General features: G+C 43.5%; 1 protein-coding gene across 1 annotated transcript in view; it reads right to left on the reverse strand.

The window, feature by feature from the left end:
• The window catches only part of FYB2 (FYN binding protein 2), a 95,613-nt gene extending 73,630 nt beyond the window's left edge, over nucleotides 1-21,983 (reverse strand). Inside the window, 4 exon segments of the mRNA XM_081818489.1 lie at nucleotides 2,817-2,825; nucleotides 15,087-15,120; nucleotides 17,977-18,138; nucleotides 21,233-21,983. Of these exon segments, the coding sequence (XP_081674615.1) occupies nucleotides 2,817-2,825; nucleotides 15,087-15,120; nucleotides 17,977-18,138; nucleotides 21,233-21,983 (956 nt within the window).
• Nucleotides 21,984-22,421: the final 438 nt, after the last annotated feature.

Below are 22,421 nucleotides of genomic sequence, written 5' to 3' on the forward strand. Positions count from 1 at the left end.
GCAAAGATAGGGAAGCAATCTAAATGTCCACTGATGGATGGTTAAGGAAATGTGGTACATATATACAATGAATACACACGCACACACACACACACAGAGCCATAAAAAAAAAAGAAATCTTGCCATTTGTGATAATATAGAAGGACCTTAAGAACATCATGCTAGGTGGGCGCCTGGGTGGCTCAGTTGGTTAAGCGACTGCCTTCGGCTCAGGTCATGATCCTGGAGTCCCAGGATCGAGTCCCGCATCGGGCTCCCTGCTCAGCGGGGAGTCTGCTTCTCCCTCTCACCCTCCCCCCTCTCATGCTCTCTTTCTCTATCTCATTCTCTCTCAAATAAAAAAAAAAAAAAAAAAAATCTTAAAAAAAAAAAAAAAGAACATCATGCTAGGTAAAATAAGCAGACAGAGAAAGACAAATACCATATGATCTCACTTACATGTGTCATCTAAAAAAAAAAAAGAAAAGAAAAGAAAGAAAGAAAGCTCCGAACTCATAGACACAGAGAACAACAGAATGATGGTTGACAAAGGTGCAGGGTGGGGTTTGGATAAATGGGTAAAGGTTGGTGGTCAAAGGTACATACTTCCAGTTATAAAATAAATCATGGGGATATAATGTACATCATGTTGATTACAGTTAATACTACTATATTGCATTATCTGAAAGTTGCTACCATATACAGAACTTAGAAGATATCACAAAAAAAAAAATTGTAACTATGTACGGTGACAGACATTAATAAACTTATTGTGACCATTTTACAACATAGACACAAATAATGAATCATTATGATGTACACCTGAAAATTATATAATATTATATGTCAATTACACCCAACTGAAAAAGGTTTTTTTGAAGTTTGCATTTTGGAAAGTTCTTTTTATTACTGACATAGCATCAACTTTCTCTATTTTCTGACTTTCTCATAGAAAACCTCTAATAACTTAAGTATTACATTGTTTCTTAATGATATCTTCAACATTACGTATGTTCAAGAAGAAACAACAGCTCTGTAAATGCAGGGTTAGTGTGACAGATGATTTACAAAAGAAATTTTCTCATTGTGTTTGAATTCTTGGAATTCTATCTTCAAAATCAGTTTTTGAACAGTGGGGTCTCTGTTTGAATCGTGGCCTCCTCTAATGGTTGTTTCTACTTGCCATGTCAACCCCTAGACCACAGCTGTCTTTTGGAAAATAATTTAGTCAACCTCTGTGTGAAGCTGTACATTCTAGAGAAGTGGCTCACACAGCTCATTCTAACACCTGTTCACTTGGTCGAACAGTGAAACAGTCCATCGCAGAATTAGCTACAATTGTTGAGTGTTTGCCATGTGTTAGGCGCTGTACTTAGATTCATCACGTCCATCTCTTACTGACTGTGTGGGTCTCAGGCAGTCATTTAAGATCCCAGAGCCTTAATTTCTTCACTGGCTCACTGTGGCCATTTAGTGTAGGAATAACTCAGTTAACATGTGGTCAATGCCTGACAAATACATATTCTCTCTCATCTTCTCCTGTTCCACATGACAAGAGGGTAAGTTGAAATTTTTCAGGGCAAGAAGGCTCTGGAAAATCTAAAGAAGAGCTTATGTTAGGTGGAAAAACTGAGACTTGAACAGCAAAACCTGTTAGGTGCACTTTTGTATTTATTTTATTAGGGAGGTAAACGGAAGTTGAAAATCCAGCTTCTTTCACTTCTCCTTTCAGTGGGCCACCCATTTTGGATATAAGAACACGGGTAGCTTAGCCAGGAGTGGCTCTGTGTGACATTCCACAGGTGCCTGGTGACAAGGTAGTGTAAGACCATCCGATTTCTCAATTACCCAATGTCCCAAACTGGGCAAGTTCCATCTCCAATAAATAACTTTCGGTAAGACTGCTGCTCTTCCCACAGGCCTTCACCTTAAGAACTCCTCCTCTTGAGTTAAGTGACTGGTGATGAGACTTTTAAAAAAGACTAGGACTAGGTGCTACAATGGATCTCAGAATGCATTTATGCCAGGTTCACAAAAATATGTGATACATTTTCAAGGACACTCTTCTTTCACAAGCTATTGAAACTGTCTTCTACGTTTCCTCTTCTACTACTTCCGCTACTCCACGCTCCTGCCACCACCTCAACCACTTCCTTCATTTCAACAGAACACACACACACACAGGTTTGTGCATATATATCTCTGTATATGATACGTGTGCTTTAAATGTGTATATATACATATGTGTGTATATACAGATACATATGTATGCACATACATATGTGTGTGTATATGTGTCTAAGCTCAACCTTACTAGTACATGTTTCATGACCTTACTAATTCTCCTTTGATTTCAACAACAACCACGACAAACAACAAATACGATGCCTCCAACATCACTTTGGACAGTAGGTATTTCTTTGCTTTTAATCTATGAATATATACCTCCATTCTTCCTATAAAGGGCCACAAAACTATGATGACTCTGGTAACTAATTTTATGTGTTAACTTGACTGGCCACAGGATGTGCAAATTAAATGTTATTTCTTTCCTTTTTTTTTTTTTAACTTATTTATTTATTTGAGAGAGAGAGCAAGTGAGCACGCACAAGTAGCAGGGCGGGGGGCAGATGGAGAAGAAGAGAGAGAATCCTGAAGCTGAATCCCTGCTGAGCGCAGAGCCCAATGTGGGGCTCAATCTCCCGACCCTGAGCTCAATCAAGAGTTGGCTGCCCAACCAACTGAGCCACCCAGGTGCCCCTTAGGCTTGACTTTCTTAAAGGACTCGGACTCCTAATGCCACCACTAAAGCAGATTCTTACTTAACCACTGGCAACTTCTGTAGCCTTAAACAAAATAACCTTAAGCCCTCATTTTCATTAGTAAGGTCAACTTGTAAAATATCAGCTTTTCAAACTTCAGGGTGTCTCTTTGAGGTGGCCATAATATCCAACCCCACCTGTTTCACAGAAAGGTAGAGTAGGTTATCCTCAGAGCTAGAGGCAGGCTTTTAGTAGGAACCCTGTCTGCTGACTCCAGCCCTTCTGTAGCACTAGACCTTGTTACAGACAAACCCCGCTCCTACCAACAAACAGCAAAGAGCCGCCATTTATCAAGTGTTGACAACACTGCCCGACACTCTGTGGAATTACAGATATTCATCTCAATCCTCACAGCGATCCTAGGAGGTAGGATTTATTGATTTCACCATCTCCCATGTGAGGAAATGGGATGCCCAGAGATATTAAATTACTTTTCTAAGATCACACAGCTCGTGTGTAGAGCTCGAAATAGGAATCTGAGGTCATCTGACCCAAAGTCTATGCTCTTAACCCTTTACAATGTACTAGCTGGATCTTCTAATTTTCAAGTGTTGCAAAAGCATTCCATCTAAGCAAACTTCAATTATGCAGCTGGTAAGAGATGGTAGATCCTCTCCCTGCTTTCAAAGAATTTATAATTTAGACAGGAAGGTGGGGAACACCCAAGAATCTCGGAAATAATAAAAACAGACTGTATATAATCATATACAGTTAAGTATACAAAGTACCATCTAAGTCCATAGTATAATTCAGCCAACACTTAATGAACTATTCCATGCTGCACTGCCCCCCCCCACACCCCACTACTATCCATTCTAAACATGTCAGATTATGGTTCCTGAAAACACCAGGATGCTTTCTGCTGCTGTGTTTCCATATATGTGGCTCTCCTCATTGTCAGATCCTTATCATCAATGGCCTCTTCACAAACTCCAACCTTTTCTTTAAAATACAAATTAAGTGTCATTCTCTTTGCTCCTTCTATAATCTATTCTCTACAAAGTGGTCAGAATGATCTTTTATTTATTTATTTTTTAAAATTTTATTATGTTACGTTAGTCACCATACAATACATCATTAGTTTTTGATGTGGTGATCCACGATCCATTGTTTTCATACAACACCCAGTGCTCCATGCAGTACGTGCCCTCCTTAATAGCCATCACTGGGCTAAGGGGAACCCTCTTATACTGTTGGTGGGAATGCAAGTTGGTACAGTCACTTTGGAAAACAGTGTGGAGATTCCTCAAAAATTTAAAAATAGAGCTACCCTATGGCCCAGCAAGTGCACTCCTGGGTATTTACCCCAAAGACACAGATGTGGTGAAAAAGAAGGGCCATATGCACCCCAATGTTCAGAGCAGTGATGTCCGCAATAGCCAAACTGTGGAAAGAGCTGAGATGCCCTTCAACAGATGAATGGATAAAGAAGATGTGGTATATATATACAATGGAATATTACTCAGCCATCAGAAAGGATGAATACCCAACTTTCACATCAACATGGATGGGACTGCAGAATGATCTTTTAAAAAGAGGATTTGAACCTTATCACAATCCTGCTTAAGACTCTTCTGAGGCTTCTTAGTATTCTTTCTTTTTTTTTTTAGCATGTTCCACACCCAGCATGGAACCCAATGCAGGACTCCATCTCATGACCCTGAGATCAAGACCTGAGCTGAGATCAAGAATCGGATGCTTAACTGACGGAGCCACCCAGGCTCCCCCTTCCTATGATTCTTAATGAAAAACAGCAACAACTACAAAACCATCAAGTGCCTCCCCTTTATTATCTCACTTCCAGCAACCTCTCCAAACTCCTGTCCAACCATTCTTCTCCTCCACCAGGACACTCTGACCTCACTGGCTGCCTCTCTCTCTTGCAAGGATGCCACACTCTCTCCCACCTCAAGGACTTTGCAAACGCTGTTCCTGCCACCTGGAATGACTCTGTATGGCCAGCTCTTTCTCAACCATCAGGTCTCCCCTTATAGGTTGCCTTCAAGAAAGTCCTTCTTCTACTTTCTTTTCCAAATAGCCCTCTTCCCCACCATCTCTAACTATATAACATTTTGCTTTATACGATTCTTAGTAGTTGTCCTCATCTTTAAATCATTTCATTACTTTTCATTACTTTAACTTTTTCTCTTTTGCTCTGTGATCTTGTAGATCACTCACTGCTGGGTCCCTCATGACAAATACAATGCCTGTCACATTATAGGCTCCTGGTTGTCTGGATCCTCCTCTGATGCTCAGAGTGATACTGAAAACTCCTACACAGACAGACAGATGATGTCACATCATGAACATTTTCACTGAGCTCCTCCTCTGTGCCAAGCACTGTTCTAGAATATAAAAGCAAATAAGAGACAAGGTCCTTGAACTCAAGACTCTTGTGGTGTAGAATAACAAAGAAAATAAACCAGAATAATTATTATTTGAAGCATTAGTAAGTACTAACAGAAGAATTAAGCAGGCCTCTGCATGGAACAGATGGCACCTTGCAACAGGATACACAGGTGTGGTCGGGGAAGTGGACATGTAAGCATTTATCATTGTCTTACATTTTATCATTATTTGCTTCTCTGCCCTTCTTCCCAACTAAAAGGCATATTCACGAGGGCAGACTTTGTTTTCTGTTGCATTATCAGCATCTAGAACCACGTCTGGCAAATAGCTGGAGCTCAATAAACAGTCACTGACTAACTGACGGACTGAACGAATCCTGCGCGATGAAAAGGAGCCATCAGCTAAAGATCTGGGAGATCACCCTGCACACAGGAAGAAGCAAAAACCTGTGCTTGGTAAGAACATGCTTGCTGTGTTTGAGGAGAGGCCAAAAGGCCAGTCAGGGCGCTGAAGACAGTGAACAGGGGAGAGAGTACAGGGTAGCCAGAACATGGGGGGCCTTCTCTTGGCCCTGGTAAGGAGTTTGGGGTTTCTGAATTTTATTTTAAATGTAAAATGGAAGTGAAGTGCTCAATGATTAGTTTCAGTAAATAACTACTGAATGGGGCATGAGAGGGGGGTGCCTTCCAGGATGGCTAGAGTAATAAGGACAAGCTTCCTAGCAGTGTCACTTGGAGCTGAATGCTAGACTAAGAAGGAGCAGAGGACAGAGAAGCTTTCGTGTGAGTCCATGTCTTCCCATGGCAAGAGCCCTTCCTTGATACACAAGGGCAAACAAGGGCTCAGACTGTTCTAATTATTTAGCTTTGTTTAATATTAGAAGGACAGGATACTGGACATGCAGATCAATGCAAAATATACAGATGAGAGAGCCTAGGAATGCTTTCTTTATTTATATAAAAGTTCATGGAAGGTGGTATCATTTCATCTGTCTATCCTTCTCCCTCAATCTGTCACTCAATTGGTCCATCCCTTACTCAGTCATTAAATAATTATTACTTGCATGTGTACTTCCTGGTGGTGAGAAAGGTGGAGAAAGACAATCATGGAATTTAGAATCTAACAGATAACCTCCAAAAATCTCTCACGTTGGGAAAATTCTTTTTTTTTTTTTTTTTTTTTCATGTTGGGAAAATTCTGAGACAGGATAGTGTAGTTGAAAATCCTTATAAACATCCACTCCTGAGTTCACATCCCAGATTAGCTCTATACTATCTTATACTTCAGGGCAAGTCATGAAAAATCTCTGAGCCCTCAGTTTTTTGCCTTCAGATGATGATCATGGGGCTAACATGAGTCTGACAGGTGTAAAGGGCTAAGCAATGCCCAGCACGTGGTAATACTCAAAGACTAGTTTCCATTCAACCTTTCTGAATAAACCTATGTACAAAAATAGGCTCCAAGTCTGCAACTTTATTGCCTGATTTCTTCCTAAGTCATGAATTTTTCCAGCTTGTCATCTGAATGCCACTAAAGAGAAAAGGTGAGACTTGGCTCCAAACACTTTGATACTTTAGCTCCACCCTGGCCAGGCTCCCTACTCAGACCTTTCTGCAGACAGAAAAAGAAATTCTAAGGCAGGAGAGGTATTCAAGAGCACCTGCCTGGGGAATGTCTAGGCTCAATTTGTAGAGCAGGCCATGCGTCTGTTAAACCTTGCCTTCTTTGTAGGTAAAGATCCAACGTGAATCCTCAGGAAGGCAGTCTGCAGCGGTGGTTGAGAGGTGATGCTCTGGAGCCCTGCTGACCAGGTCAAACTCTGCAAGGGTGATGATCCAGCTGCATCATCTTGGATTCCTTAAGCTGACTCTATGGTCAGAGAGTCGGTTAACCACCAACTTCATGGGGTGGTTTTGGTTGGGAGTTTTAAAATGAGAGAGTGGACATTAAGTATGGAGAACAAGCCTTTGTCTATGGTAAGTGTTCAATAAACAGAATCTATAGGTGAATTTCTTTTTAAAGGAGGAATACTTGAAAATATGAAAGAAGACCCCCAAATAAATGGACTGTTCTTGCCACCACTGCCCTTAGAAAAATAGGCCAAACAGCAGCCTTGTTGTGTTTCTGAAACCCAATTAAAAAGGGATAATAAGAATTCATTGAAGTGGCTTGAGCTGAAGCCATCTGAATATTCTGGGTCTAAAACTTATAAGGCACAGGCTTAAAAAAATCCCCTGTCTGCATTCTTTTTATTTATTTATTTATTTATTTATTTTTTTAAAGATTTTATTTATTTATTTGAGAGAGAGAATGAGAGAGAGAGAGAGAGCACATGAGAGGGGGGAGGGTCAGAGGGAGAAGCAGACTCCCTGCCGAGCAGGGAGCCCGATGCGGGACTCGATCCAGGGACTCCAGGACCATGACCTGAGCCAAAGGCAGTCGCCCAACCAACTGAGCCACCCAGGCGCCCCAGCCCCTGTCTGCATTCTTGCCCCATGGTGATTCAGTTTAGCGCACTGAGATGTGAGGGCCCACCTTCACTTCCCAGATACCATCATGAGGAACCTGATTTGCTGTGGGTCAGTCAGAGCAGGTCTATACCAGTCTTGACTATCTGAAACGCAGCCATTCACGAAAGAACACTGTAGTTCCAAACAACTTAAAAACTAGTCCTAAGAGGTTCTGGTCTTCCATGCACATGTAAGACATGCTTGTTTTAAGTAAAAATCCCAAATAGCTTTCAGGAAGGGTCAGTATTGTACTGAGCACTGATGATGTGCCAAGGACCCCATACATACTGATGCCAACAATGATGAAACAGCAAATCACCTGGAAATGGTCTTATACTCCTCTCTTGCCCACCCGTCTCATTTTCCACAGCTGATCCCACAATCACTGCTTTTCCTCCAAAATACATCTTGAGTCCCTTTTTAAAAAAAATCTCTATTTCTACCATCTTGTCCATATCAAGTGATTAAACCTCCTTGTGTATCAGTTTCCTCATCTATAAAATTGGAATATCATCTACCTCTTAGGATTGTCATAAATGGAGTCATACATTTAAAGTGCTTAGAACACCACCAATATGAATGCCAATTGCTCTGTTTATTGTTACTGTTCTGTTGTTGCAATGGCTTCTGAAGCTGTTTCTACCTGTTTCCACACTAAGTTTATTATTTATGTAGCCTCCAAAGTGATCTTTACAAAACACATATCAGCTCATGTCACTCCCTGGTTTAAAACTCCTCTGGTTTCCCAACATATTTAGAGAGCAGCATTCAAATTCACTCCACAGCTGTCAAGACAACCACCATTCCACCAGCACACTGTGCTTTAGCTATTGCCCCCCTCCTTCCTCCCAACGTGCAGACACAGGTCTCCCCGAGACACTGCTCCAGCCATTCCCTCTCCTGGAATGTCCATCTCCTAGACCTTTCGTGACTGGGTCCTCATCATGCAGGTCTCAACCCAAATGTCACCAACTCAGGCCTTTCCTGATCATCCTACACATCCTTTATCCCACTCCCCATCCCCAGTTACTATCTGAATGCTCTTTGAAACATTCTCTTTATAGCACTTACCACTATTCAAATAAAGATTACAGATGCATTTTGCTTTACCACAGTGTTGTTGTTCTATCAATATTTTACTTGAACGCCTTGGGCAAGGCATTTCTTCCCATTTCCACAGGATCTCTCCCTCGCTGTTATCTAGCGCAGGTTCTAGACATAGTCACATAATCCGCCCGGCCCTAGGAGGAGTCTGTGTTTTTCACTTGGCAGGGGGTAGAAATATCAAAAACACAAATAAAAAGTGTGTTCCAAAATATTAGGTTGAAAGAGATCATCCGGAAGACTCAAAATAGGCTTATAGTATCTTTTAAAGACTAACAGTAAGATGAAATACAAAATTTAAAAGTTCAGGAGAGAAAATGGTGGACTCCTGAGACCTACCCATGGACCCTCATCTGAGAAACACTATACTGTATGAATCTTCTCTCCTGATATAGGCAGGCTCTCCCTTCCTTAATGTCTGAGTCAGAGATTTCCTGAGTCAGGACTACCCTCTGACACTTCTTAATGGGAGAAAAGCCATATTTATAGCTAATGAATAAAATATTAGCCGACTCTGCTAAGTACTGACAGAGACCCAGCGCTAATTGCTGCCCTGGGACTAACCTGCTTTGCTCATACAAATAGGGGCTGCTTATTCAAGAGGGATGCCAGCCAACTTGGTTTGCATGAAAGAGTGAAGACAAAGAATAACCTCCAAAGAGTCATTGCACTTTTGGGAACTAATGAGATATTTATCCCAGAGATAACAAGGGATGGAGAGGCCAAGGGTTGAGGACACCAAAACTCATTGAGCATCTTCTGTATACTCCATGCTTTATGCAATTTATTTCACTTAGTCCTCATGACAATCAATGAAGTACTATTGTGTCCACTTCACAGATGTATATATCAAAGCTCTGAGCTGTCGTAGGTGTAGAGGAGGGGTCTGACTCTATGGGAATCTGACTCCAGACTTGTACTCGTTGCAGGACACAATGCAGGATGTGAAGGTTCAAAAGCGAAAGTGGCTACTGTAAATGCACTGAGTTTCTAACAAGATGATTAAAAACATATATCTATAAAAATATGGGTGGGGCGCCTGGGTGGCTCAGTTGGTTAAGTGACTGCCTTCAGCTCAGATCATGATCCTGGAGTCCCGGGATCGAGTCCCACATCGGGCTCCCTGCTCAGCAGGGAGTCTGCTTCTCCCTCTGACCCTCCTCCCTCTCATGCTCTCTCTCTATCATTCTCTCTCTCTCTCAATAAATAAATAAAAATCTTTAAAAAACATATGGGTAAAACATAGACTATTTTGGGAATAATGGTTGAAAATGATGAAAGTTTTGTTTAACAGAATGTAGTCCTTAGATATTTTAAGAACTGTCAGGTAAGGGAGGGGTAAAGACCCTGTCTACTCTACCAATGAGCAGATCTTGGACAGATGGCTGGGAATCTGGGGTAGGGATGTCAGTTTTTGGTCCCAGCTGACCTTGGACTTTTGAATAAATAAAACAAATGTGTGTGTGCATGTATGTGTGCATGCATGTAAGATACTTTTGTCTACTCTATACCCTGCTATGTTCTCAACATATATAAGAGGGTTTGGCATATAGTAGACAGTCAATAAATATATTTTGAATGTGCAACTGATGAATTGTTGAACACTACATCTGAAACTAATGATATACTATATGTTGGCTAATTGAATTTAAATAAAAAAAAATATACGTTAAATGAATAAAATCTGCCCCAACAAGAAAAACATACTACTTGTTTAAGTTAACTCATCACTGAAAGCTACGGTCCCAACTCCTCAGCATGGCACCTAATTAACTTTAGGATCCAACCTCATCTCTTATTCTTTTTTTTTTTTTTAAAGATTTTATTTATTTGAGAGAGAGAGTGAGAGACAGCACAAGAGGGAAGAGGGTCAGAGGGAGAAGCAGACCCCCTGCTGAGCAGGGAGCCCAATGCGGGGCTCGATCCCGGGACTCCAGGATCATGACCTGAGCCGAAGGCAGTCGCTTAACCAACTGAGCCACCCAGGCGCCCCTCATCTCTTATTCTTCAGGGAATGAACTCCTCCTCAAAGGACTTTTGAAGAGATTAAGGTTCTGAGCATGGATTCCTGCCTTTGGAGGGGGTTATATGATAGCTAAGCAAGCTTTATGGAACAGTCTCTAGATGCTCGGTACTGCACTCAACACTTTACAATTATTGTTGCATTTAACATCACCACAACTATATGAGTTAGGTCTTATCAGCCTCCCATTTTCCATAAGTAGAAAGTAAGGTTTGCAGAGGTTAAGGCATTTGTCCAAGGTTATACAGATGTTAAGTGGTGGGGCTCAGATTAAAAACCCCAGATTTGTTAATAATTGCCAGGTCCCCTTCCAGTAATGAGACCCAATGTATTCTGTTCCTAATCTAATATCTGTACTGAAGATTAATACCATGAACACAGGAGATGTTCTTTCCAAACAAGCACTGGTTTCCATGGAAGTTGTATCTAAGGCTGCTCAGCATCATGCCATTTACTTGTTTAAACTCATCACTGCAAGCTATGGTCCTAACTCCTCAGCATGGCATGTAATTAACATTAGGATCCAACCTCATCTCTTATTCTTCCACATCAGAATACTTTGTGTCTGTTCATCCTCCACTTTATTACTACTGCCTTGTTTTTAGTCATGTTCTATTTCTATACTGAACATCCATTGGTCTATCCATCATCCATTAACCAATGATAAGTTAGGAATGTGGTCATTTCTGGGAACAGTGCCCTGCCTTCACCTACTGTACAGTTTCACAAAAGGGAATAAGTAAACCTACTAATTCAGACCCATCATGCAGGAGACATCTGAAGATCTTTCCTCCTCCATGAAGCCTCCCCTAAGTATCCCAGGTCCCTCTTTGTCTGTTTTGCTTTGTACTCTGACAACACTATGGCCCATATCATAACTGAGGTACAACGAACCTCATTTCTGATGATGGTTAGGTTCTAAAGCCAGTGTGAAAGGACACAACAGTCCGATTGCCCTCCCAAACCCCTTAGGAAGAAGCTGTCACATTGGAGACTTGCTACTGTTTCCCAATACTTGCCCGTCAAGCAAGTTTGTCCTCCATGTGGAAACAGACTGCTGTCTTTGATTAAAGGGCCAGAGAAGAAGTCAGCTTATTTCAGAGCCAAACTGTAGGAAGAATACCGATCTAGTTACACACTACGATCACAGCACACATACAGTCGCGCTGAGATGCTCACGGAATGCGAGTCCTGAGGGAGCCAAGACTGGCTCAGAGCACAGCAGAATTACACTGTCCCCTCAAACTGTCACACTGGGGGGGCCCACGTTCATCGAGTAAGCAGTGCAAATCATTGCCTTAGCTGTCTAAATTTTCTCTTTCACATAAATGCACATAGAATGTGGCTTCACTGACCCACCGTGTGCAGTCATTTAACTCTTCTAAATGGGTGACTAAACTAGGAGTTCCTGGGACACATGAACCATGCCCAACACCCATGGTCAGTTCCTTGGTGGACAAGAACCTCCAAGATTTGGCTCCTGTCTTCCTCTGCAGTAGCATTTCTCTCCATTCATACCACCCTTTCCACACCAATTCTACTTACCTATTTCTAATTTTCACCATTGAGACCTGCTTCCTTACGCCTCCTGCCTCTGCCTCTAGCACCCCTCCCTGTGTTACCCAGCACATGTCAATCCTCAGTACTCCCTGCAAATGTTTCCTTCCGGGATCCCTGCCCCTTTTTAGGTAAAGTTTTGGCGTCCTCCCACTCTGAAGCTGGGCCATGTGACTTGCTTTGACCAAGAGGATGTTAGCAAATATGACACACAGAGTTGAAAAAGTGTTTGTGCAATGGGGATTGTCCTGCTTGTCTGCTGTGGCTGAACATCTTTGCTCAGCTAACTTGCTGGAGGGTGAGACAGCTGGTATTAAGTCAGGTTGCCCCACTCATGTCAGCCAAGGCAATCTGGGATCAGCCGGCTGCAGCCTGACCCCTACACATGAGCAACCCCGGTCCATATCAGCAAAACTGCCTAGGTAGTCTGCAACATACTAGCAATACCAGCTGAGCTCAGTCCAGATCAGCCAAACCCACACTCCTGCTCTGTGCTATGGATATTTTGTTGCCTATCATGTAGTATGATTGTAGCAAAAGATAATGGGTACATTTTCTATCAAGACTTCATTGGTCTTCCCAAGGACAGGCAATCACTCCCATATTTGCACAACCTCTAACTCTTGTACTCTCCCCTATTAGAAAACTTAACACACTCTACTATTATAAACATTTGGTAAATAATATGATTATTTGTTTTTATGCTTACTTTTTTTTTTAAGATTTTATTTATTTGACCGAGAGAGACACAGCAAGAGAGGGAACACAAGCAGGGGGAGCGGGAGAGGGAGAAGCAGGCTTCCCGCGGAGCAGGGAGCCCGACGTGGGGCTCGATCCCAGGACCCTGGGATCATGACCCGAGCCGAAGGCAGACGCTTAATGACTGAGCCACCCAGGCGCCCCATTTTTTGGGTTTTTTTTAAAAGATTTTTATTTATTTGACAGAGAGAACATAGCTGGGGAGTGGTAGAGGGAGAAGCAGACTTCTCGCGCCTAGTAGAGAACCCGATTTGGGGCTCGATCCCAGGACCCTGGGATCATGACCTGAGCCGAAGGCAGACGCTTAATGACTGAGCCACGCAGGCGCCCCTATGCTTACTTCTTCTAAGGCTGACCTTCTTGAGAAAAGGAACATCTTTGTGAGGGAAGTGATGTGATACAATCAAAACAGTTTAGGCATACCTGTTAGTACAGCCATTACAGACAAGAGTATAGAAGTTCAATTAAGAATTGAACTGCTATATGATCCAGCGCTCCTGGGTATGTATCTGAAGAAAATGAAATCAGCATCTCGAAGAGAGACTGCTACACTCACGTTAACACTACAGCATTATTCGCAATAGCCAAGATACGGAAACAACCCAAGTGTCCCATCAACAGATGAAGGGATAAAGAAGATGTGAAGTAGATATACAATAGAATGTTATTTAGCCACAAGAAAGAAGAAAGTCCTGTCATCTGTGACAACATGGATGGACCTTGGTAGCATTATGCTAAGTGAGATAAGTCAGACAGAAAAACAATTACTGTAGAGTATGACTTATACATGAAACCTAAAAAACCAAACCTTGTAAAAACAGAGTAAATTGTAGTTACCAGGGGCTGAGGGGTGAGTAAATTGGGGAGAAGTTGTTTAAGGGTACAAACTTACAACTAGTAGATAAGTTCTGGAGATCTAACGTACAAAGAGTGATTACGGTAAAAAATATAATGTGTTATAACTTTTAAAGTTGCTAAGAGATTAGATCTTAACTGTTCTCAACACAAAAAAGAAATGAGAGTTATGTGAGGAGATGAAGGTGTTAGCTAACGCTGCTGGAGTGTATGATCACATACCGTGATTTATGTATGTATAAACTAACACCTTGTATACCTCAAACTTACACAAGCTTATGTTTCCATTATATTCAATAGAAAAAATAGTTTGGGGATACTTGGGCTGGAATCATGTTTCTGCAAGTGGCCAGACTTTCTGAGCCCAAATGCCTTTAGCTATAAAATGAGGCCAGCAGTGGCAATTTTGCAGCCTTGAGAAAAGGAAGCAAGAAAATCTGTAAAAAGTAGCCAGTTCAATGCATGACACATCAAAGGACTCAACAGATAATATTTGGTTGAGTGAATTAACGACCTGACACTTACATGGCAAAATTCTCAGAATAAGTACAGCAAAAACAGAAGGTCTTTTGTCCCATTACCAAGTCCTAACATCACACCAATGCCCACAGCATTCTGCAGCCTCTAATTTGATTTATTACTATGGAAGCTGATGTTTCAATTTACTGAACCCAGCTGTATAATAAATAAAAGTAGCTCAGAGGACCACCTTTGCAAGTTAATGTCAGCACAGCAGTTAAATGCAGTTTATTTAATCTCGCCTCTAAAACAAAAGTTGCAGTTTGTTGCTTATAAATCTGTTCTTCCTGCAACCCTTCTGAGATACACAGACACCTGCCTTGTGCTTTTTTTTTTTTTTTAAGATTTTATTTTATTTATATGACAGAGTTAGACAGCGAGAGAGGGAACACAAGCAGGGGGAGTGGGAGAGGGAGAAGCAGGCTTCCCGCTGAGCAGGGAGCCCAATGCGGGGCTCGATCCCAGGACCCTGGGATCATGACCTGAGCCGAAGGCAGCCACTTAACCGACTGAGCCACCCAGGCGCCCTGCCTTGTGCTTTTTGCCCGCTCTCGGCCTGTCAATGCGCCATGCTCTATGCTCCCCCACAATTAAGAAACAGGTACTCACCTCTCTGGAGGCAGGCAGGTCTCTTCCACGGCTGCTGCAAGAGCAAGAGGCAGAGTGAAAAGGGGCATAGGTGGCAGCCTGACAAAAGTGAACTTTGTGCAATGCCCTGACCCCAGAGACAAAATGAGGAGTGGCAACTCATTGGTGCCCCAAGCCTCCCTGCCCCCCAGCACCTAGGGGGCCCTCCGTCCTGCAGCGCAGCACTCACCCACACTATATGGTGTTTCTATATATACGATCTTGATCTTTAGGATGAGACTCTGACCTTCTGGAGCACCAGAACTTGTGTGTGTGTGGGGGGGGTTCTCTCTTTAACTCTCATGTCTCTCACAGCACCCAGGGCAAAGAGAGCGTGGCTGCTCAACACGAGCTTACAATAATGATAGCGTGCATTTTTTAGTGAGAGCTTACTGGTGTGCCAAGCATTGTTTAAACCCTTTCCATGACTCATCTCATTTATCCTCACAAAAACCCTGAGAGATGAGTGCTGCTGTCATCCCCACTTTACAGATAAGGACAATGAGGCTCAGTGAGTAAGATGCCCAAACTTAAATAGCTAGTGAGTCGGGGAGCTGGGATTTACAAAGGCCATTTTACTACAGAAGACTTGGTGCTTTGTTCTATGTTCTCTGACAACCTTCTTCGCTTTCAGAGAGAGGGTTTGAGGTCTGAATTATTTAAGGTTTATAAAAATCATACTTAGCCTTCTCTGTTATGGAGGTGGCCAAATTATTATTAAAGTATACTTATAAGAGAGCTCTTTTGTTTTCTTTTCTTTCATTTTCTTTTTTCTTTTTTTTAACCAGGCAAAGAACTTTATTAACCTTGTTTCAAACTTCCCAGGCTTCTCCAGGTTAATGAGCTGCAATGAACAAATAGTGTCTAAGCAAAAACTGGAAAGTGCTGCAGTGTCCAAAGGGCTTGGGCTTAAAAATACTAGAGATCTCGAGTCCATCAGATCCACGAACAAAATTTTAAAAAGCAGTCATCATATAAAACAGCAGCTCCCAGTCACTTCTTCAAGTTTCATCTTCTTCAGAAGTTGACTTAATTCAGTTTGCTTCATTCTTGGAAGCTTCGTCAAAATTCTCCACAAGGTCTGGAACCTCCTCCTCCTCCTCCTCCTGCTCTCTGGTAGCAAGTGGTGCGTTTCCATCCACGCACTGTGTGGGCAGAGCTTCAGCCAGTCGTCCTCAACTAGTCAGATGGTCTGCACCGAGTTGGTTTAAGACAATGGTAGCATTTCTGTCAGCTGCTTCCTCAGCATGGCCCATGATGGTGACGGCTGTCGCTGCTCCTGATGCCTGGACCTTAGGCTTGTGGAAAGGGATCGTGGTTCCTTGGTATGTGACCATATTCACTTCTTCAATACCAGAGGTATTGTTTACCCCTCACTTCTTTAAGGAGAACTAAGGTTTGGGGCGCCTGGGTGGCTCAGCCGGTTAAGGGTCTGCCTTTGGCTCAGGTCATGATCCCAGGGTCCCGGGATCGAGCCCCGCATCGGGCTCCCTGCTCGGCAGGGAGTCTGCTTCTCCCTCTGCCCCTCCCCCGCCCCATGCATGCTCTCTCATGCTCTCTCTCTAATAAGTAAATAAAATCTTAAACCAAAACAAAACAAAACAAAAAAAAGGAGAACTAGGGCTATAGCCATTCTATGAACCACCTTCTTCCGGCAAGCTGTTCCTTTTCCACCAATGTGCACCTGGGCTTGCAGTCTGGCGAGTTTCTCCTGGTTCATCTTGGTGGAGAGGAAATGGGACCTTGGGGGACTAGGGCTGGTACTAGGGGGTCTTGGCCAAATCAACTGAGATTAGGTGCATGCACAAGGGGACACAAGATGAACTTTCTTTTAGGATAAGACTTAAGATGACTTGCAGCAGTGGTTCTCCAAGTATGGTCCCTCGACCAGCAGCATCAGCATCCCCCCAGGAAACTTGTTAAAAAGGCAAATTCTTAGGCACCCAATCCAGACCGAATAAACCAGAAAACTCCGGGAATAGGGCCCTGTGATCTGTGTCTTGACAAGTCCTCGAGGTGCTTCTGGTGCAGGCTGAACTTTGAGAACCACTGAGTTCAAGAAATTTAACTGCCATGAGGTTGTTCAAAGTGGTCAAATGAACAAAGCAAGATGGCATCAGCTGAGTGTACCATCTGCTGGCGCTCGTGGCCACAGTAAGACAAATGTTAGCACGGCACTACATAGCACCCCAAAGTGTGTGTTCGCCTCATGTTTCATTAGTGCAAACATAAGCAAAGGCATTTGAAGTGTCAACAAGATCAGAGCACGGTGCAGGTGGAGAGGGAATGAGAAGGCGTTTCTTTAAGGAGCAGAGGAAGACACAAAACAGCACAGAAGAAGGACTTCGCAGGATGCTTCAGTTCTTGGAAAGGGCCAGTGGGGGCGGGGGTGGCGGCCCTTCAGCTAATTACCAAAGGCAGATCACAGAGGCCAGAGGGACCCCCATTAGGATCACAGGTCAAGTTAACAGTGCCTTTCCTCCCTTTTCACTCTCTCCCCTCTCCTACTGCACTGATTGTGTTGACAACACAGGCTTTGTAGGAAACACACAAACTCCCTGCTCCCTGCTCAATTACTTTTCTTTTTCTTCCTCTTGGACAGATTCCCAGTGATCAAATGCAATGCTCTCAGGGGAAGCGGGCTGGCCCAGGAGTGATAAGGGGCCAATTCCCACAGATTTGTCATTTCACGGGCAAGCTGCCATAGCCTGTACGTGAAATAACCAGGGATGGATGCCCAGCCCCATGGAAAAGCAGCTGGGCATTATCACCTGGGAGCTGACACGGAGAGGGAGGTAACAGAGGGGACACGGGTGTTGGAACCGTGACTCCTGCTGGCTGGCTGTGTGCGGGGCCCTGTGCGTTTTCTTACCTTCCCTGTGGACCTTGGAAATTGCAGCTGCCTGCCTCTGGAAGGCCTGGAGGTTCACGAATGGGGGCTTCGGAGGCTTTGGGGGAGGAGGACCCAGGGACTTGATGGAAGGCAGTGGTTTCGTTTTGAGAAGTTGGTGATGCCTATCAACTGGCTGTTTCTCTGAGCATGGATAATAAGAAGATAATGCAGGTTATTACTATCCATTCATATCTTCTTGGGTGAAACTGACCAGTCCTTGCCTCAGTCTCTCTCCCCTTTATTCTCTTCCTACTGGCCAGAGTGCCCTGATCAAAACGCAAAGCTGATCATGTCACCAGCCTGCTGCCCGAGGCTGAAGCCTGGCTTCCTCGGCAGGACGTCCATGTATGTACTTCATCCTCTGGCATGTAAATACCACATGACCCCAATCCACATTTCCAGATTCTTCTCTTACCACCCTTTACCATCCTACTTTCCCAACCTCAAGCCCAAATATCTTTCACTCACACCAATGGCTTCTCAATTCTCCAAATTTGATTTAAAAAGCCATCGTATATCCAAGACTTTGTTCATGCCCTTCTTGGTTCTGGAATGCTCTTCCCTCACTTCTTTCTTAGAAAGCTCTCATTTTTTAAGGCCCTGTTCCAATGACACCTCCTCTGGGAAACTTTATTTGATTTCAAAATCGAGGTGAGAATTAACCACTCTCTGTTTTGTACCCTCACAACGTATTGTTAACACCTCTCTCAGTGTTGTGGCATATGAGAGGGGTGGGTCCATCTTCCCATCGAGTGAGAGCTGCTCACGTGCAGGCACCAGGCCACACCAATCTCTGCCAGCATCGAGCATGGTGCCTACTTCCAAGGAAATGGATGGTGACTATTCCCCAAAAGGATGCTTCAATCACTTAGGACATGCAAATAACATGGGGGCTATAAAGAGGACGAATTGATCTCCGATTTCCAGGACTCATAGCCTGGGACAAGGCTAACTTTGAGGTATGTGGGCACCTGTGGATTTTGGGGTTTTGTGTCCTGGAATTTTCCAGGACAATCTCAATTTCATACATTTCGTCCTTCTGTGCTCAGAAGCCAAACTCCAACAGAAATTCCAATGTTATATATGAAAATCGTATCTGCCTCTTACAGTGAAAATAGCATAAAACCTTGTATGATCCAAGTGCCTTGATTTGGGGTTCACATAATACAGTGGTTGACTACATGTACCATCCATGCCAAAAAATAAAGACGCTGGCCTCCATACAACTTCCTCAGAGCCCTGTTGCCCTCTGAGAGCAAAGAGGCTGGGGGAGGGGGGAGGAGGGAGGCTTCCTTCTTGCCCCACTAGCAGGGGTTACATCAGTTAGGACCAAGCTCCTCTCTTCTTAGGCTTTGATTATAAGTCATGATGTCAGAAACTTCAGTTTTTATCAAATTAAGAAGATGTAGTGAAAATGAATGATCCCTTACAAATTGGGTTCCTAATTTTTACCAGGCACTGTGCTAAGAGATGGACATGGGTCAGCTCATTTAATCCCCTCAACAGCTCCGTCAGGTAGGCAATCCATCCTTCTTTCCTTCCTCCCATTCATTCTACTTTCCTATCCCTTCATCAATAACAATTTATCTACTACAGTCCAGGCATCATTCTAGAAGCTGGGTATAGAGTTAAGAACAAGAACAGATAGAGCCTTGCCCTCAGGAATTTTCATTCTAATAGGAGGAGACTGATGAGAAACACACAAACAAGGTAATCACAGAGACCTGTCAGTTCTATGAAAGAAATAAAACAGGCTGATAGGAACGAGTGCCAACTGCTCACGGCGAGGCAGTGGTCTTTGGATACAGAGGTTAGAGAAGGATTATCTGAGAAAGTGTCATGTGAACTTAGACCTAAATGTAGCTACAGAGGGCTCAAAGAAGAGTTTTCTAGGAAGAGAAAGAGCAAATGTAAATGTTCCGAGCACAATAAAGTCTCTTCACAGAATAGCAAGAAATCCAGTGTGTCCACTCATGAGCCAGGGCAGCAGTAAGTCAGATCCATAAGCAGGGCTCAGAAGGTGCAGAGCCATGAAATCAGTAGTAAATAGTTTAGATTCTATTCTAAATACATATATGGTTGTAAGCAGGAGATCCCTCCACCCACCTGTCCATCCACCCATTCATTCAAGTAGTCGATAAATAGGTTTTGAGGACCTGTTGAACCTGGCCTTGTTCTTTTAGGTGCTGGGGATATGGTGATAAGGAAGACAGTTTTTAATCCTTATGTAACTTACATTTTACTGAGGTAAACAAACAGATATGTAACAATATACAAGGTAGGGATGGGCAATGAAGAAAACCAAAGCAACATAAGAAGACAGAGACTGACGGAGGTGGGGTGGTTATTGTAGATGGTGACTCACAAATTCCACTCACAACAGGTGACCCTCAGCAGAGACCATGATGGAGTGAGGGAGTGAGACATCAAAGACCTGGGGGAAGCTTGTGCCAGGCAGAGAGATCAGCAAGTGTAAAGGCCCTGGGGTGGAACTAGCTTGGTTTATCTAAGGAAAAGCAAGAAGGCCAAGGTGGTAGAAGGAGAGGTAGGAAGGGCCAAATGGCATTAGCTGGTGTAAGATGGCTAGAGTTGAATTTGAGCAGGGGAGTGATGTGATCTAATTTGTGCTTTAGAGGATCACTATGCCTGATGGGAGAATAGGGTAGTGGAGGGCAAGAGTGTGGAAGCAGAGAAACCAGCTGGACCACTGTGGTCCAGGTGAGAGATGACAGTGGTATAGATAGGGCAGAGGGCAGAAATGGACCAAAGTGGAGAGATACAGAACATATTTTGGTAGTAGAACCAAGAGCTTGCTGATGGAGTGGATGCAAAGAATGAGAGGGAGAGAGGAATAGAGTATGGCTCCTAGGTTTTTGGCCTGAGCAACTAGGAGGATGGCTGTGCTGTTTACCAAGTTGGGGCAGATTGGTGATGAATCTGATTTACAGGAGAGCAGACCAGGCTATAAGAGGTTAAGTGGACTGCCCAAGTTCGTGCCTGTTGTAAGAAGTAGAGCTAGGATTCAAACCCAAGCTTGCCCAAACTATCTTTCAATAGAATTCCAGGAGATTAAGCACTTTACCCAAACCTGAAATTACAATTTGGCAGATGGGCCTAGAATACCTGCCCTGGCATTTGGAGCAAAATTCACCCAGATCATACATGAACTTTGGTAGGCTCTAAATTAGAAAAACACAGTGGCCCCTCCCCTGGGCCCACAGGGATTACATCTCACCTGGGGCCTGGCTGGCAAGTTCACTCTCATAGATAGGCTGGCAGGAGCCCCTCCCTGGGCTCCTCTCAGGAAGAGGGTTTTCTAGGCTCTTCCTGCCATGTTGAACAAGTAGAAAAGTGGGATCTTCAGGAGAGGCAAGTGATTCTCTTTGGGCCATCAAGTGCCTCTGGGAAGGCAGGGTCTGCGGTCCTTTTATTTCCAGGTTTCTCCTGGGTTCCTTTGGAGGAAGCCCTCTGCTTATCTGCTCCTCCGGATGGAAGGCCCTGCGTGCGCAACTGGCAAGGAGAGAGGCTGAAGACAACTCACTCTTCTGAGATGAAACCTTCTCCCAGTTCCAGAGCTTATCTTTGAAGCTCTCCTTCACCATGACTCTCCTCTTGTTGGTTATCTCGGCATTCAACGGACTCATGTCTAACAGTAGAGAAGTTTTCTGGGAATTTACTGCAGAACCAGGAGACCTTTCCGGAGGTCCTGGGGAATTCGAACACTTCTGAATCTCACTCCTCTGGGCTAACTTTGTTTCCTGGGGTTTTAGAAGCTGGGGTTCTGCACTAGAACAGCATGGTGGGAGCGGATTTTGGTTGGACGAGAGGGGTTTCCCATTGGCCAAAATTCTTGATTGTGTGTTTCCAATGTCACCCTTTTGAGGAATGCCTGCCGAGAATTTAATAGGTCCTGGAAGAGATGGCACATCAAGCTTTTGAAATTTGGCTCGAAGTTCCTTGAAGTTTCTTAACCCTTCCTAAAGCATCAGAGAAAAGAAAACAAAACAAGAAAAATGTCTTATTATTCTAGGAAAAAAGCCAGTGAGGTTAGCTGACTTCACTGTGCATGTAGGCGGTTCTAAGCGCTGACACCACACCATTGCTCACCTAGTGGGTGGTGTCAGCTGGTGATGCCATGGTCTATGGAAGATGCAATGAAAACAAACATCTCCTCTTTGAAACACTTCAGATAGGTTTAATTTCTTCACGACATGTAAAGAATACTTATAAAGGAGGCAGTACTGACAATGGCTGATAAATCCTTTGATACAGATTTTTGGTGGTACCTTGTTGCCTATATAAGTAAGTTCTAATCCTCTTAGTACAGCATTCAAAGTTCTTTACCATCTGGTGGAATTATGGTCTCCAGCCACAGCTGGAAGAAGTTAGCTCTACCCGTCAACCCCTGGGAAAATCTTCATGGA

Source organism: Leptonychotes weddellii, chromosome 4, assembly GCF_054177405.1.
Source record: "Leptonychotes weddellii isolate Sample4059 chromosome 4, ASM5417740v2, whole genome shotgun sequence".
Lineage (NCBI taxonomy): Eukaryota > Metazoa > Chordata > Mammalia > Carnivora > Phocidae > Leptonychotes > Leptonychotes weddellii.